Source organism: Stigmatopora nigra, chromosome 5 (genome assembly GCF_051989575.1).
Source record: "Stigmatopora nigra isolate UIUO_SnigA chromosome 5, RoL_Snig_1.1, whole genome shotgun sequence".
Lineage (NCBI taxonomy): Eukaryota > Metazoa > Chordata > Actinopteri > Syngnathiformes > Syngnathidae > Stigmatopora > Stigmatopora nigra.
Genome location: NC_135512.1, coordinates 5,988,550 through 6,006,910, shown reverse-complemented (window position 1 = coordinate 6,006,910; position 18,361 = coordinate 5,988,550). Strand labels below are relative to the sequence as shown.

Sequence of the window (18,361 nt, the reverse complement as noted above, 5' to 3'; positions counted from 1 at the left end):
CTTTTAAACTCCTTTAAAGATATTTATCGTGTCTACAACTAACTACATGTAACTAGTGAGCACTTTGGTTTTCCTAGTAGGGTTAAGAAGGCAACTATTATGTGAAATATGATGATTACTTGGGTCTGGGCGTGCGACGAGTGCAGCACAGTAATGTTCAATTGTTTAATGAAAGCCAAATGTGACACGAGTTGACCTTAGTCATTCTATAAGTGTGGTAAATTGTGCATATGTGCAAGACACAGACAGATTTAACATGAGTAAAAATCGTCATTTTGTCGACTACAGGCTCAGGGGAAAAACTAATGCTACGACTTGTGGCATTAAATTTTTACTCAATAATTGTAGCCTATGAGCATTGAGTAGAACCAAAAAAAACTATTTACAATTTGTTCTAATTGTACATTTTCACTGGAGTATCATACTGTATATCCAGGGCTCATTTGCAGGGGTCATAATTCCTTTTTTCAATAGTTTTGTTCCTCGGTATTATTCGTAAGATGACTCAATTGCTCCTTAATGGATCAAAAACTGACATTTAGTGGATAGCAAAATGTAGTTATTGACTCAGTAGACTCCCTCTGAAATTTGGAATGAATTTAGACATGGAAGATGTCCCAAACGTCCAGTGACCAAACGTCCGGCGACCAAAAGACCGGGCGACCAAACGTCCGGGCGACCAAACGTCCGGGCGACCAAATGTCCGCCGGCCAGGCCTTTAAAAAGTCTCCAATTGCGGAAAAGATACAGGACTTTGTCGTTTTTTGGCTTTTCAGAATGTTCTTGGAAAGGCGTATTTTTGCAAAAATCTGATTAGTAAGTGATGGAATAGGAACTGTTATTTGGAGAGAAAAAAATTGACGTTCTCCATATAGTGTCTTTCATTTGACTCTTTAGGACGTTAGCTCATCCCTTTACGGTGCAGTACGAGTCCCCCCCGGTTTATGTCTTTAACTATCCATGAAGTTTTATCATCCACTTGATACCACAAAAGTACCAAATGACAATTCAAGTGCACGTCCGCCAGAATGGCGCAGAAACAGCTGTAAAATTGCGTCTGTTGGTACTTAACTAACTTTACTGCATGGACCGCAACAGCACTTTGGGATTTAGGAGAGGAATTAAAAAGAAATGTCATAAGTATTGAGGCCTTAACCAAGCGTGCTTAAGAATATAAAACAGCGATGCACTAAGGTTTTTTTGAATCTTTATGGTCACTTTGGGTAGCCTCATTTCAAAAATTGTGGGAACGGGCAAGGTCTCCTAGTGTTTGATTCAGTATAAAAAAAAGTGTGCAATCTATTTAAATTTTCTCCAGGTTCACTTCTTGTCTGAATGATGGAATTCCAAATAACTTTGGACCATGGAGTAGAAATAAATATCTGTCAAATACATCTCACTCCAACCCTTGTCCAACATTGAGGAGCAAAACAAATTGATTAAAAAGAAGGCAATCGCACTGAATTTCACCAAAAAAAAGTATACAAGACGAAACTAGTCAAAAGGGATTTCATTTTAAAGGATAAATTCAAGATGCCCATTCATTTTTAAATGGAGCAATGCAATTATTAAAATGTAATGAAATATAAAACACAATAAAATGATTCCACTGACTGAGATTTTGTGGCCCGAGTTTGACACCCTTGCTTTAAACCCTTGAAAAATAAATCAATTCTACATGGTCACCGCTCTGTCAACACATTTCAAAAGTCCACCAACTGTAAATGAGTTAAAAGGAAAATACATATACTTGACAGTGTATGTAAATGTAATAGGTCAGTGGCGGACATGAACTTTGAGATTTAATGGTAATCTCCGCTCCACTTCCAAAATGTTATAAGAAACATGTGAGCCACAGGGAGGACTTGATTCAATCTCAGTCAATTATCTGCACAATTTGCAATGCAGTTGAAACCCATGGGAAGCTTACAGCAACAAAAAAAAACTCCCATTTTTGTACTCTACATTTCTGACAGGGAAAATCAAAACTAAAACTAAATGATTTGTATTATGTCGGTCCAACTCAGGTATTAAATTGCATTTGATTAGTATCAAAAAAGAAAGAATGTACGTCTTCCATGCACGTTTAGGTCTAAACTCTTTAACTAACTGAAAGGTTGTAGTTGGTACGACATTGTGTTTTCCCTGCTGTGATTTACTGTTCTTTAGGAAGAAAAAATAAGCAGAGGCGGTTGTTACTCAGTTTGGCCGTCCGCAATTTCAGTTCCTCACCAAGATTTTGGACATGATTTGTGTTGCTGTAAGTTTTATAGATTCTCATGTTTTGGAAGTGGGTGTCTCATAATACTTGAAAAGACTTGTCAAGTCATGTTGTCAACAACAATAAAGCGCCAACAAACAACTATAATAGAGGAGATTTAAGGTCTCCTTTCAAGTAAAAGGTGATCACCACAGGGTCCAAAACGGAATATGTAATACATGCACTTGAAATGTGCATATAAATCCAATTAAACTAGAGGGAAAAAGTCTGCTTTCCTTGATGCTGACGAACAATGCAAAATGTCATAGATCAAGGGTGTCAGAGCAAACAGGGTGTCAGACTCGGGTTGGTTCGCGGGCCGCTTTAACGTCAACTTGATTTTACGTCCATATTAGGTATAATATGTAGATTCTTTTTTTAAAAATGGATTAAAAAAACTGAATTAAAGACCCTGAATATTCAGTATATATGTTTATATTTTTAGATTTTACAAAATGATTTTGGAACTAAAAACAGAAAAATTGATTAAAAATTTACAATGATTGATTTAAAAGGGGGAAAATCAGGAAATTTAACATACATCTATATTCTCATTCAGTCACTCATTTGAATTTGATCCTAAAACAGAAAGTCGGCACTCATGATTTACTTTCTCGGGCCGCACAAAATGATGCGGCGAGCCAGATCTGGCCTCCGAGCCGCCACTTTGACACCCGTGGCTTAGTCAAACAGTGCCACTGTTTGCCGGGCAACACACCTTATGGAGAAGCACTACCAATTTTGTCATATGCAGTTTCAAAACACAAAAAAAGAAACACCAAGTTGTGTTTAACCGTTGCGTCGGGCCAAGCGGCGTCTTGTTCTTTGTGGTGTGCAAGCTCTTCTTTTGCCAACTCTCAGGCTGCCTCCTTATTGAAAACATCCCATGGAATTTCCTGATGCAGCCACAGCATAAGAGCTGGTCACGTGATCTGCATGTATTGCCAAGACGAGTTGGCACTCTCCAAAATACACATGTAGGTTTGTTTGTTTGAGCCACTTTCATTTCCCGTCCCAAGAATTGATTCTGGCACCAAAGTGCTGCCATGAAGGTTTTTGGGGTGACCATGGTGAGGGCAAAAAAAGGGCTTGACACCATTGCAATGTTTAAGTTGAAAAAAACATGACTGGGTTTTGTTCACAAATGTTTTTGTTTTGCACCAATCAAGAGAAATTGGAGAGTTTCTATCATGATTTTGTGCTGTCAATTTTTTAATTGATTAGCAATGAGTGTGAATTCATATGAACTAGCTAAAAAAAAGTCTGTCGTCTTGGTAGTGCTATGTCCAAGCATGTTTGCTTTTCTCAGCCACTTTCACATCTGTTTGTCTGTTTCTACAGTACGAGTTCATTTCACTTTGGAATCTCGCTGCCTCAGTTCTCAGGTTAAAGAGACAGTTGAAATAAAAAGTCTACACTCCCATGGCCAAAATAAATCCTTGTCTACGTCCAAAAATCTGCCCATATGATACATAATACATTTAGAGACTGTCAAGAGCATGCCAATGAGCAGGTAGGGCTATCCAATCTGATCTTTAAGCACATTTGACCAATAATCTTTGGACGAAGTTGTTTTCCAATGAATGCACAAAATTAATTTTAAAGAATTTATAGGAGATTAATATACATAGGCCCCACGAAACTTAGATCCATTAGAATTCATACTTTTAAGTTCTACAGTTGTGTGTTTATGTAAGTGCGTTCATATTTTGTCCAAGGTTTGCCTCTTCCTCTGACAATAGAAAATATTTTTATGGCTCAATAAATCATTATTCTCATGTTTTTTTCCCTCTTTTTAGCGTTTTTCATTAAAAATTGGTACGCTTTGATCATTTAAAAAGGCTTTTGTTGGTAGTATTGGTCCATGATGTAACGAGCTTGTGGACATCACATTAAAAATGTTCAATTACGGTCACACTTTGCAAGGCTTTTAGGACTCCGATTACTGGCAAAGTTCTTCGAGGACTTTACTAAACAAGATAATGGTTTGGTGTTGAAGTCTGGATTCCATGTTATTTCAGGTTTAAGTCATGATTTGAAAACACTTTTCTCCAGGCTAATGCTTCTATTAAGTGTTCTCCTCCCTTGGCCACAGTTCAAAACCAACAAGCATAATGTGTGGCTTCATCTTGTCATCAATTTTGTGGCTATTAATTTTCTCACTTTCTACAATATGAATGGTTTCACAAATATTAAGATCAGGAGTTGAACATCCCCTTTTTTGTAAAAACCCAACACCGGTTTAACATCGTGACCGGACGTTTGGTCGCTGGTCTTTTGGCCGCCAGTCAGATGTACTTAGATATTAAACAGTACTTAGAAATTAAATAGTACTTAGATTACAGTGCTGAGAATAACTTGAAAACATAGTATTTGGTGATTAAGATAAGTTTCTAATTTGCATATAATTTTGCTAAGTATTAAAGAGACAGTATGACGACTTTTATATGAGCGTATTTAGGAGAATATGACTTGATCATGGAAAAATGGAAAAAAATTACATCAGTGCAACCATTTTGTCACATTAGTTACACCCATAAACACTGATAGACTCAAACACAAGTGCATGAGACAATGTGAACTACACTAAAGTCACCAAGATGTCATCTCGTATACTCATTTGATTTGCCAAGATAATACCAACATTGCTAAAAATGTCTGCCTGCACACAAAAGCCGCCCCTTCCTGTAAATACTCACTTTATTTACATTTTTCGCACCTATTACCTATCAGAAAAATCCAATTCAATTCAGTTGAAAACAACATTCTTTCCACCGGATGCACATGATAAAAATGTTGTGTCTCTTTAAAGAGATTTAGTCTGGTGCAAGGGTGTCAGACTGGGGTTGGGTCATGGACCATTTTGGATAGAATATTTAGATATTTTCTATAAATGGATTAAAAGCCCTGAATATTCCGTTTTTTAATAGATCTAAAACAATGTTTACTTTAGCTTTTTTTCAATATTTTTAGATTTTACAAAAATATTTTTGAACTAAAAACAGAAAATTGATTAAAAAATGACAATTATTGATTTAAAAGGGGGAAAATCAGGAAAGTTAATATGCATCTATAATCTTCATTTTAATTTGATGCTAAAAAAGAAAGTCGGCACTCATGATTTACTTTCCCGGGCCACACAAAATGATGCGGCGGGCCAGATTTGGCCCCCGGGCCACCACTTTGACACCTGTGTTTTAATGAGAAGAAATAAGAATTGTTTGGAATTTACATGAATAATAAACTACAACTTTAATTAGCTCATAGAGGGGATACGTGTATTCATGCGTGGGTGTTTGTGTTGTTTGGATTTGGACTCGTCAAACAGCTGCTCCTCATACACTTCTTTTCCCAGCAGGGAAATACTGCAGCTAAAAAAAAAAGGGAAACAAAAAGCAAACAACAGGGGCATGTGTTTTGTTTCCCCCTATTTCAGCTCTAAATGTTATCAGCTTTCCTCTACCGGGAGATGATTGTAATCTCCTGCAAAAACATGGCGGTGTTTTTAGAGGCGAGATCTTAGGCAATTATTTTTTTGCAATTGTGGAAATAATAGGATAAGGAATGATAACTGTAATGAATATGTACAACTCTGGTGTGATAGGGGGATAGTAGAGTATGGCTTTTGTTACCGTGACAACGCTGTGGTGTTAAATAAGGGGTATTCACAGGGAATAATGTTGGAAACTAAATGTTTTGTGGTTGTTTTGGGGGGACTTTGGGAGGAACATTTTGGGAGTATAGAGGTATATTAAATTTCCTGATTTTCCCCCTTTTAAATCAATAAATGTCATTTTTTAATAATTTTTTTTATGATTTTAGTTAAAAAATCTTTTTGTAAAATCTAAAAATATATTAAAAAATAGCTCAGATACACATTGTTTTAGATCTATAAAAAACTGAATATTCAGGGATTTTAATCCAGTTCATTTAATTCATTCATTAAAAAAAAACCTAAATATTATATCTAAAATTATCCAGCCTACGTGAAATCAAGTTGACGTTAAAGCGACCCGCGGACCAACCCGAGTCTAACACCCTTGATTTAGATGTCTGTTCTATTAATATTCTTTCTCAAAACGCTTTTCAAAAAAAGAAAGTATTTAAAAAGCGGCCCAAAAATACTCGAGTTTGACATTACAAAGCACAAGCAACAAATTGAGATACAAACTCAGTACGACTTCAATTCATTAGAATAAAAAAAATCAGTTTTCCCAAAAGCTTTTAAAGGATAACTCATCTACAATTATAACAATGATTAGTTTCCCCCTTATGACAATGAAACTCGTGTCTCTCGGATTTAAATCTGTGAAAAGTCTATTTTCCACTAAACCATGCAACAATTTTAGGGACCCTTTCAAGTATCCAGAACATAAACCAGAACCGGACTGTTAGCAGCCGTCACTCACGTTGTCCCTTAGCATCAGTTTAAAAGAAACAAGTCAGACAGACATGATGCTGCCTACATTCATAGGAAATGAAGTCATTATGGAGATGAGGAATGAGCGTGGGGGCTGAAAAAAAAAGCCATCCAGACTCCAAACTGAACTGAGATGTGGAATTTTGCCTTTGAATCTGCAGCACCAGAGGGAAGTTTGGCAAGGCTCCACACAGCTCCGAGTGATTTATAAAAGTGGTCAAAGGCTAAGCGTAGATGCACAGCAAGGTGCATGGACTATGGGCCTCATTGAAATATTTGATGTACACTTCAGAGGCTGAGGCTTGCGCGTAGATCGGCGGGCGGCGCCGCGAGAGGGAAAATATGAATGTGTGGAAGGAGGAGGAGGAGGAGCCACTGCAGATGCTTTCACTTTTTAGGTCAGGGACTGTTTTTTTTCATTCGACGCACGATTCGGATGAATTGAAACATTCTGAGAGTATCATTGTGTTCTGCTGCCTGATTAAAAACACGCCTCTGGGGAGATTTTTTGGTTACTTTATGAGAAATAAGTGGAAATAGCTACATTTAGAGCTGAATATTACACCTGTATGAGATGCAGGACAAGAGTAAGAGGCTTTTAATTGTGATTGACATGAAAGTTTGAGGGTGGTTCACCTAAACCGGATTTATTTCGCTGTTGTGATGCCGAGTGGGAGAGTTAATTGTACGAGCAAGTGGTATTTGGAAGGTGGAGAGGAGTTATTTGTCTGGCTGTGCATTTGAGAGGAAATGTGTAGGTAGTGCTACTGTAATTCGATATGGGAATGAGGAAAATGTATTGCCCTCTTGTGGATCCAGACAAAAATCAGATGTTCAAGTTGGAGTATTTGAGCTAAATTATTATAGATTTTTTTGTGGTTGGTAGTTTGAATGGGAAATATTGCAGATAGATATCACTTATCACTCGATCTTTTTGTTATTGTAATTGTAATTCTATGTGAAACTTCGGAATGAATAAATACTTTTACAACTTGGAGGTAGTATTGCAAAATACCTAATAATAACTAAAGTCAGAAAATGATATTTATATTTTGCAAAAAAATTGTTAACTTTTTTTTAACCAAATGGACCGCAAATAAAAAAAAGCGCATATCAAACCTAATCAAAATATTAATAAAACAGGACTAATCTAAATGTATTTTCAATTAAATGGAGGTATATTCTAAACTAGAAAAGTTTTTCTTTTAAAGTTATTGTCAAGAAAAAAAATATTTTTTAGACCAAAATGCAAAAAATCCCTAAAATGTACAGATCTTTCTATTTTCACTGCGACCCTTCAACTCTTTAGTAACAACTATCACAATGCAAATCTATCAAATAAAGTGCCTAATCCTACCTGACTATGCTTGGCCAACTTTCAGGTCACTTCCTGGGAAATCACAGCGTGCTGGAAATCCTCCGACAAGACGGCTATGTGATCGATCATGTGACACCTGATGACCAGCAGCTTGGGACAGTGTAAGTATGCATTCTGTTGCAGAAAGAAGAAAAAAAAGGACATATTTCTTTCTGTAATGCGATGGTAATTGAGATTTGAGAAAAGACAGACTCTGCCTGGTGTCTTTCAACTGAGTAGTAAATGTATAAAAGTGGAGGGTAAAAAACTCTATCCAAATACAGATTTTAAAAACAAACAAAGCTTGGAGATGCTTTGGTATTTCATCAGTTGACTCCTACTTGATTTTGTACGCTCAGTAGCTACGGAAACGCTGATCCAAACACAAATGTTTATATGTGAAGACAGCGTCGTTGCGGTAAGAAGCAATTTTGTGAGGTGTGTGTTTTTTTAACGCAGAAGTGGCCCAATGGTTTACAGTTATTATGGTTGAAAAGCTAAATCATGGAATTTAGGGACAAAATAAGTTCAGAATTCAGTTTTCAGGCATTCTAAAAACATGAAATGCCTTTTCATAAGAGTTCAGAGTATAAATCGCATCTGCCAAAGAATACACAAGGAAGAAGGAAAAAAAACATTTTTGAAGGGCATTTTTTTAAAATCACAAACTAAAAATATATACATTAACATAACAACAGTAAAATATTTGTAAATAGTGCAGTTTTTTTAGCCTAAAGAAAAACAAAACGTCGGTAGTCTGAGAGAAAGAATAACAAATAATAGGCCGAGTCAAATAATGGAAAAACTTCAACTTCAGTTCAGAAAATATGATACTATTAACAATGTAGTATGTTTGGGTATAAATCTGAACTGTGACATACATTGAGAGGAAAAACAATTAAATCTTTTCTATCCTCTTGTCATTATCCACAAAATATCCATTTTTTTAATTAAAAACCATCAAATATCCATTTTCTGTCTGCCAAGATTTTTTTTAAATTAATGTCAAATGCTAAATTACAATTTGAACCAAAAGTAGTAAAACCAATGCACCCCTTGAACTTAAACAAATTTAAAAAATTACAAGCATTAACAGTGCAGTCACGCTCACAGAAGCACAAACGAAGGTGGCATAACGAGGAAACCGTATTTTAAAAATAATAATAATAATAATAACACCACATGGATGGCCGCAAAGTGTTGTTATCCCCAAAGGCGAGGGATGCTGTGACTGACAGGACCAGCAGAGCGGCGCTGGCTCGTAAGTTGCGCGAAAGCCAGACCACAGGCCTGGAGCTATCATCACCCTGACCAAGCCATCAAAAAAAGCTGCTTGGAGGTTTTCTAGAAGCTATAAAAGTAGAAAAACAGCTTTCCCAATGTGTTACAACCTTCTGAATGAGAGAGAAGGGCTGCAGGAAATCCCAACATGAGCATCACGTAAGCTCGAGTGGCTTTTCCAACACAATAGAAGCAGCACAAGGAGACATGGTAGCATTTTTTTGCACTTGTATTTACTTGAGGTTCTGAGTATAGAGATGAAGGAAACATCATTTTTTTTAGAAGCTTCACGTGCAAACCACAGAAAGAAAGGAGAGAAAATATGAGTAATGGCTGGAACAGAGAGGAACGTGCTAAATGATTTACTTCTGGGTGGTCCAGGTGAAGCCAAATTCACTTCCTGTGATTTGGAGGAACCTCAAAAAGGTTAAAAAACAAACCTATATCCGAATTTTCCCTTCAGGAAATTATTAAATCTAATAAATAAGATGTTAACACTCTAAATCATTGATTCACGGCAAGCTATGTTTTTTTTTTTTTTTTTGAGAGTATTGCAAAACACTTTCCCGCTATCCAACACCTTTGAGATAGTCCAAAACAAGACCAAGACTTTTTGACAGTCAAGACCAAGAAAAATGATGTCTTGAAACTGAATCAGAAAAAGAACTTTAGTACACAAGTGCCCAAAACAAGAATGATGTGCTCCCTATCACGTGTTCCAGTTAAAAGTGATTTCTAGAATTTAAACCAATAATCATGCTGGAACAGAAATCAATGTGATAATAATCAAGCTATGAATAAATTTTGCATGGACTGAAATTGTTCTTAGAATGCTGTCTATCTACTCTCGTAGTAATCCAGACAATGACCCAAGCATCAGCACAAGTGCGGCACCCTTTGCCAGTTGGCCCACCACTCTGAGCGAGATGGAACTGGAGGATCCCAGCGAGGACGAACTGCCCCACATACTCCAGCCAGACAGCCTGAGCCAGTTGGAAGAATTCGGACGGCAAAAGCGCCCACGAAAAGTTCACCGCGGCCATGGAAGGCCACGTTTCTTCAGTGACCTCTGGGTTCGCTTCGAAGATGGGTGAGGGTCGTGCGACTAGCATTTCTCTTTCGTAAAATGAAATCACCAGTTATGGAAATTGATTTCCAAATTCCAATCTGATGTTTATATTAAAGGGCGCATTGACTTTACAGTTCTGAAATCGAGAGTTCGATCCCAGGTTCGGACCATCCCGTGTGGAGTTTGCATGTTCTCCCCGGGCTTGCGTAGAATTTCTCCGGTTACTCTAGTGAAATCCCACATCGCCACAATGTGCTTTCTAGTCTGGTTGAACAGTATAAATTATAGTGTAAGCATGAATGCTTGTTTTTTTTTAGAAAATGGAACAATTTTCGTTGCAAAAAATACAGTACTTTCGGACTAACCACATCTCTGGCGCCACCTTGTGGCATTCATCAGCATGGCACAATAAAATCAATCTTAAAAAGCCTTTTTGTTCCCTATTCCGCAGCACTGTTCCGTCGCCTAACCCGAGAATCATCAACGATTACGTGACAGTGGAACCACCGCTCACCTACCCAGAAGATTCCGCCACGGACAAACACCAGAGCGAGACCTACTTCACGCCCGCCAATCCCACGTCAGCACAGCCTTCTTCTTCGACCTGTGGTGTTCTCTCATTAACATGCGCTTTAACCTGGTTGCTGATGTACGCACTGCTCAACTCTTGACTGCCACAAGCAGAAATACTGGCATGGCCACACCCTTCAAAAAGCTGCCAGGCCTTAAAATGTGGGTCAGCCACGACCCGTACTGTGATTGGACGAGAAGCGTCCGAAGGCCTTTACGCCACAGATGGGCGCTCGATGGAGAACTTGCCTATATAGCTAGCGCAGCCCCATGTTGCGACTATTAAACTAGTGGTTCTCAAAGTGGAGTCTGTGAGCTATAAATTAACGAAAAACTGATACAATAACAAATAAAAATCCAGTCATTATATCTAATCATTTAGAATAGGCTTTGGGAGGACAGCGCCATTGAAATAAATACAATATACGATTGCCCTATCCTACCTTATTTGGGCCAATGAAACAATTGGATAGCCGCAATTGAATAGCTAAACAAAAGGCATTTTTTTGAAGTTTTTTTTTGGAATCCTAGCCAACGTTCCAACAATTCTTCTGCCTTGACTCGTGAGAAACAATTTGCGCTTCAATCATTAAAAGGTGATGAACTCACCTCTCAGCAAGCAGCGGTTTGGCAGATGTGAAAATTCTTCCTAAAAAGAAGTTTCAAGCTGTTTATTACAACTCTCAGATGCAACTGCCAACCTACAAATAAACAGAAAACAGAGGAAATTACACACTTGGTAATAAAAACTACCACATGAACACATTTGAACATCTGATGATTAAACATAATTTGAGATAGGAGTGTTTTCAAATAGTAGGATGGTCACAGAATTATTATATCTGTAATCTTAAAAGATTTTAGGAGAACAATGGTATAGTTTTTCCATGAATCAAATTTAAGGTTTTAAATTACAAGATGAAATATATATTATCTAATCAACAATATATCTTTCTGACTGTGTAAAAACTCATTACATATTCAACTAATACAATTTCATAGAATTAACAAATGGCCATGCCCCAAAACTATAATTCCTAACATATTAAAGTAAACATTTTTTAAACCTTTTAATAATTCCATTTTGGACCCAACATACTTTTTGAGATTGTCCTTAGAAAAATTATTAATTCTGATTAACATTGATAACGAAAATAGACCCTATCAAGGGCTTTTCAAAATAAAACAGTTCAACAGTGATGTAGTAATGGTGCTCAGACTTTTATGTAAATTGTGCATTTTGTCCATAAATAAATATTGTATATTTATTATTTCTGAAAAAAAGAGTATATTTTCTTGCTTTTCATAATACATTGGAAGTAAAGAGTCTTTGAAAGCTAATCTTGTTACCAGAGTTTTATTTTTTTTCAATTCATGCTACAGTGGGTTTTGACCATTCAATAAGATGAAAATGTTTCTTAGTACCTTGGACAGCGACCGTAGATATTTGGCACACATACTGTATCTATACATAGAAGTGTATTATGTAACACTATGAAACACAATTAGAAAAACATTCACCCTTAAGACATGAAAGAGTATTTCCTATTTCTTTAATCCTTTATGTCATTTGATGTGTCTGTATAGTATTTTTGTATAGCTGTCCAGTTGTAAAAACACATATAGTAAACTGGACATGGTTGTTGAATAAATACAGGTCATATTTTGTCCATAATATGACTTTTGTTATTCTGTTGTAACCTCATTAATAAGGAAATAGTATCTGAAAAGTTTCCATTTCTATCTGGACTGCAGACTTTCCATTTTTACACACCCACCCACCGGATGGTGCTCAAGTCATGCAGCATTTTCAGACTGAGTCTTAGACATTTTATGCAGAAGAGGCACGGGTAAATAATAAATACAATAAAAAAATGGAAACATATTAAGTAATCCTTGACAATGGTCAGATGGTGCGGTAAGGCCTGCTGATATATATCTAATTGCAGGAAATATATTGACTAATTCGTTTTAAAGCTTTTATGCAGAAGAGGCACAGGTACATAATAATGATTCACTTCTAAAAGAGAGATTTTTATGTCAGTATCAAGCGAAACTTGAAGTTATCAGTGTAAATTAGTATTGAGGTTTTGCAGAGGATGAGACTGACATCTGTTGGGTGCAATAAGAATAAAATTCAAGTGAGTACATTTTTAGGGATTACAAACAAACCATTTATTTTTGTCATAAATATATACAGCTAAAAATGTGTTTTTCAAAAGGCATTTCTACAATGAAAGTCTTTTTTTTCTTCTAAGAATTGACTTTTGGAAGAGCTGTAGTTTGTATTTTCGACAGCAAGGGGACGCTAGTGTCATATAATAACTTAAACTATAGAGAGACTGGCCATATTGCAATTATGAGGCCCAGCCGACAATTTCAGGTTATGAACAAACGAGCAAATAATTCATTTTAAGAATATTTAGACCACGCCCACCTGCCAGAGACCCAATGAGATAAAACATTTAATATCAATTTAGATTTTTGCTACTTGCTGGTCATGGTAATGGGTAAGAAAATTTTGTAGAAGGGTTGTTCATTAAGCGTAACGCTAATATTAAAATTTGAAATCAAACATTATCAAAAACCGTTGTACATGCAAACAAATCATTTTTTACGGTAGTTGTAGCTCTACATTTGAATCCATCCGTCATATGTGAATTCTATAATAGTACTAGGACATATTTTGTGTCTTAATGTGAGTAGTTTAGTGTGATATTTTTTGTGTAAGGGTACAATAAAGTAGAGTAGATAATTTAGGTACTTTGAAATCTGCCAATACCAAACAGACTATCTTGTAATATTGCAATATTTGTAGGAATTGTAGTTCATGCCATTATGCTATTTTTATATTTATATTATTTTGTGCCCTTAAAATGAATTTAAAGCATTCATGAAAACTATAGTGTTAAAATTATATTCCCACCGGGATCAAAATGGGTTAGGCACAAAGTAAAATCAATTCGAATAGAAACCATCAATCAATCCAATTTTGTTAAAAAAAAAGGTTTTCCTTACATTGCTAAAATGTTTCAACAACAAAAGAGTAGCATTTTATATTCAATTACCTTCACTGAAATGTAATAGTTTTAAATATGTGCATTATACTGATTGAAATTTTAGAATTTCAACAAATACAATTGTTGTCCAAAGAACATATAATGTATCATATAATTGGTTATTTACACTCCTAATATTCCCCAATAGTATTCTTAATATTTTGAATAAACAAAGTTAATGTAATGCTAACACTGCAGAACAAAAGGCATTTTTATATGATTTTTGGGGTGTCAATTTCATTATATATATCCACATTTCAAAAAAAAAACCTAACCCTAACCCATAAAATTCCACTAAAAAGAAATTGGCCATCAATACATGTGCTAAACTCTTTAAACTGAAACAAATAGGTCACTTTTATAATAATAACGCATTGGATTCTGTCTCCATTATGTTTAAACAATTCCGGCGGCCTTGATATTTTAATGGAATTTTAAAACAAACTAGGGAAAAAAGTCTTAATATTTCCATAAGATGACCGACCCCATTAGATCCGTTTACATTTGATTGAAAGATTAAATTAATCAGCAACTTAAACAACACAGGAAGCTGAAAAGGTCTTTTTTTTTTCTTCCCTCCCAAACAAGCAGCTTTTGCGCCCCTTAAGCCGAGACAGGACAATATTTGCCTTTGCTACAATACCATTTTCCCTGGGCTTTGGAGCTGTTGTTTGAGCGACTGGAGGCCTTGACAGGCTGCTCTCGAGCTTTGACCCTCACTCTGCTGGGGACACATCGCCTACCGCATATAAATAAAAGATTACAGTGAAAAAATCAATTTCTGGGCAAACTCATTAAAAATGCCCCTCACCTTAAATGCTTCTCATTTCCTTCCATTCAACTTGTTAGGGCTACCTCCCCCGAACCCCGGTCTTTTCCTTCCTCCCTCCCGGTGGTAATTACTTGCACAAGTCGTTTTTCGCCCTTTGATTTGCGGCGCTTCACAAATGAAGGTTAAGTTTGTTTAACCGTGCTGGATTTGCCAGTCATGTTAAAGCATATAATGTGGCAGGCCCTTGGTTTCTCTTCACACCTCCTCCTCTTGAAGGTGTTTTGGGGGGAGGTGGGTGGGCTGGTGGAGGGGGTGGAGGGGGTGGGGGGATGCATTCTTAGGTCCAAGGTGAAGGCTTAAACGGAAGGAGCCCAGAGCCATTGATTTCGACTAGAAGAGGACGAGGAAGTTGTTAAAAATCTCCTCTGCTCAACGGATTCAATCTTTGCAGGGCTAAGGGATTATGCGTCAAGGTCTTGGTCAGCCAAATTACATGACGGTAAACTTCTTTTGCTACCGTTGATGGCCATGCAAGTCCAACTGGGAGGGCTCAGTGTTTTAGTTAGTGTCTGGCTGTAAATACTTGGTAATATGGATCAATACTTTTGCTTCAATATACTAATTAGTAAGGAAAATAAATCATTTAAGGGGTGAAAAACGAAATATTAGTGTGTTTTTAAGCCAAATGTATGCCTCAGGCAATGTTCCCTCAAATTTTTCGTTGGTCTGGGCATTTAAATACCTATTGCACAAATGCCTTTCTATACTTCCTCTCATCCCTTATCACCTCAAATATTAAGTTTATTCTCCTATTTGGAGTATTTCATTGAAACTACTGACACCTATAACAAATATGCTTGTAAGGGAAATCTTGGAAATTATCAGGGGTGTACACACTTTTTCCATACTGCTGAAATAAACTCAATATCAACACAATACTATTTTTACAGTAAAAGCTGCACAATAGTGGAAAGCACAAAAGGTTTTTTCGGCAAGGTTAATCGGTGCCTTCCCAAAATAAGTCACGAGTCAAGGTGAACCTCCATCGATCCGAACGCCGCCATTATTCTTAGTTAGTCTTTCAAACGTGGCGCTCTCCAATGATTTCTAGGATAACAAAAGCGAGCCAAACAAGAGACGACCTTCAACAATCCGCACAATGTTTTCATCGTGTTGTTGTTTACCACGTCTAGCTCTTACAAATTCAGCAAAGGCGGCAAGTTCCGCGTATAATTTCACGTTTCGGCAAAAGAGCTTTTAGTTATCCTCTCAGAGCTGAGTTAAAGGTGGCCGTAAAAGCTTTGAGGCAACACAATGTAGATGATAAAGATGCTCTTCTCTCTTTAGATAATCCTGCTGATAGCAAACACAAAGTTGGCTGTTTGGAGAGCGCTTGGACGTTCCAACTTAAAACTCATGTGTGTTTGTCCAAGATGAGAAATTATTATACTCCATTGTCCAGATTCTATTGGAAATTGGTGCCCTTGGCAATTTTTCACATTGAACAAGGGCACCTTAACTTCAGATAATGAGCCAAATAAAAATAAAAAAAATACCACAGGCTACTTCATATAACGCCCAGAAACAACAGATATCTACAACAAACTACATTTTCATACCAAGAATTGATGAGCTCATACCTGTCAATTTATACGTTTTTCCTGTGTTTTATACATTTTTTAATCAATTTCAAATACTTTTCACTTTTGTATGGGATGTCCATCTTTTGTAAAAACCTATCTTTTCTTTACCCATTTGCGCTCTAATCCAGATCGTTTCGGTCACTCTTAGCAAACAAAAACATAATTGTTAACTGCCTATTTCAGCCATCCGCCTTTTCACTCTATAAATATAGCGTGTCAGCAAGCAATGTCAAGCTGTCAGCGTCATACAGCGACATCTATAGAATCTATAATTTAGTCCAAACTTATTAGGCACCCTATCCACATAAAATTTTTAAACTTTTTAGTGTGCCCTATGTGATAAAATATATGCCTGTCAAATTTGTACTGTTTATTTTATATCACTTAATAAAGGGAATTGCAATCATTAATAAAGGAAGAAATTGCCCGAGATTGACAGGTACCCATGCATTAAAATGTTTTACAGATAAAAATAGAATCCTTGATGACGCACACATTACTTTATCTGTTAGCTTTTGTGATGTGCGCCAGTACAAACAAAAATAATCTTGCTTTTGCCGAGATGGGCCGAGAAGCTACAAAGGAGATAGATAGGTTGTTGGAGGACATGTGTTGCCACGCACACGGACGGATGCTAGCATGTGCATTAAGGCGGGTGCTGTTTCACAGCTTTTTGCCATGATATACTGCTTTATTATTCCGCACAAGGGGCACTTCACATGTGGAATGGGCTCTCTTTGATATCGACAGCAGCTTGAGGGAGAGAGTGCACTCAAACACAGGCGCAGGCGAATTCATTCTGGGGTGGGGGGAAAAAAACAGTTGTGTACTTCCCGGGCAGCGGTTGGCGAACAGGCGACGAGCACGCCGCTTTGATGCCACGGTGGTGACACTCCAAGCGCTAATGAAATATGGTAATTGCGGCCACATGAAAGCCCTCCCGCACACAAATGGACAAAAGGTATTAAAAAAGAAAAAAAAAGTAAAAACAAATATGACTTACCCACTTTGATTATTACACCTTTTTTATAAACACATTTTATGTTGTTCATCTGATACAAAGCAGTAGGCCATTGGTTGATTAACACGTGGTCAGGGAGGGGCAAAAGTGCACTGATTAGAAAGCCTATTGTTCCTATTGAATAGAAGACCGGCTCTGAGTGGGAGTTGAAAAAAAGAGACGACTGAATGTTGGGCTCTAAAATAAAGTACCTTTAAGATGACGTCATTTAGACGTCTTGTATTTGGATCAAGAAGTGAAATATTTTTGGAAATGATTACTTTTCTAAATCAGGTTATTGCTGAAGTAGAAAACGTAGTTGCAGAAAAATTGTGTTTGGAAAAAAAGGCACCCATTAGCAATGTTCTCTTTAATTTTTTGTTGGTCTGGGCAGAAAGGCAACCTACCTGAGAACACTGAGTACCAGTGTGAGCGACATCTATGGGCACACCAGTATCAAACCTGCCATAAGCAGGTGCATGTCAATGTTCCCTCTAATTTTTTATGTAAAACATGCTGTAAAACACGAAAAACATAAGAGTGGACAGAGCTACTGCCACTGGCTGGCACGTAAACGGCGCCATCATGGGGAATGGAGTTAAAAAAAAGTTTGGATTTTATTTACTACGCACCATATGATTGCTGCTGCGCAGAGAAGACGCATTCGGACAGCTTAGAGGGAACATTGCACATTAGTGTTCTGTTACTTAAAAATAAGGAATCCAAGGCTGAAATCATACAGGTCTTGACTATAGATCGGTCGATTATCGACCTCGATATTTGACAATTTTCACATATCTGCCTAATTTTAATGTGACCAGCCCATGTGAAGCAATCATTTTAAAACTGGGTTATTTTGGCTCATATGCAGCCACGCCTCTCTCCTGCCTATTGTCTTCTGTTCGGGCCTCACAAGAACAACCTGTCACA

The 18,361-nt window shown here is 37.0% G+C and overlaps 1 protein-coding gene across 1 annotated transcript in view; it reads left to right on the top strand.

Moving 5' to 3' along the window:
• The window catches only part of trabd2b (TraB domain containing 2B), a 48,276-nt gene extending 35,978 nt beyond the window's left edge, over positions 1-12,298 (top strand). Inside the window, exons 5-7 of the mRNA XM_077717523.1 lie at positions 8,063-8,159; positions 10,172-10,408; positions 10,839-12,298. Of these exons, the coding sequence (XP_077573649.1) occupies positions 8,063-8,159; positions 10,172-10,408; positions 10,839-11,058 (554 nt within the window). The 3' untranslated portion in view covers positions 11,059-12,298. The remainder of the gene's footprint in view (positions 1-8,062; positions 8,160-10,171; positions 10,409-10,838) is intronic.
• The last annotated feature ends 6,063 nt before the right edge of the window (positions 12,299-18,361 follow it).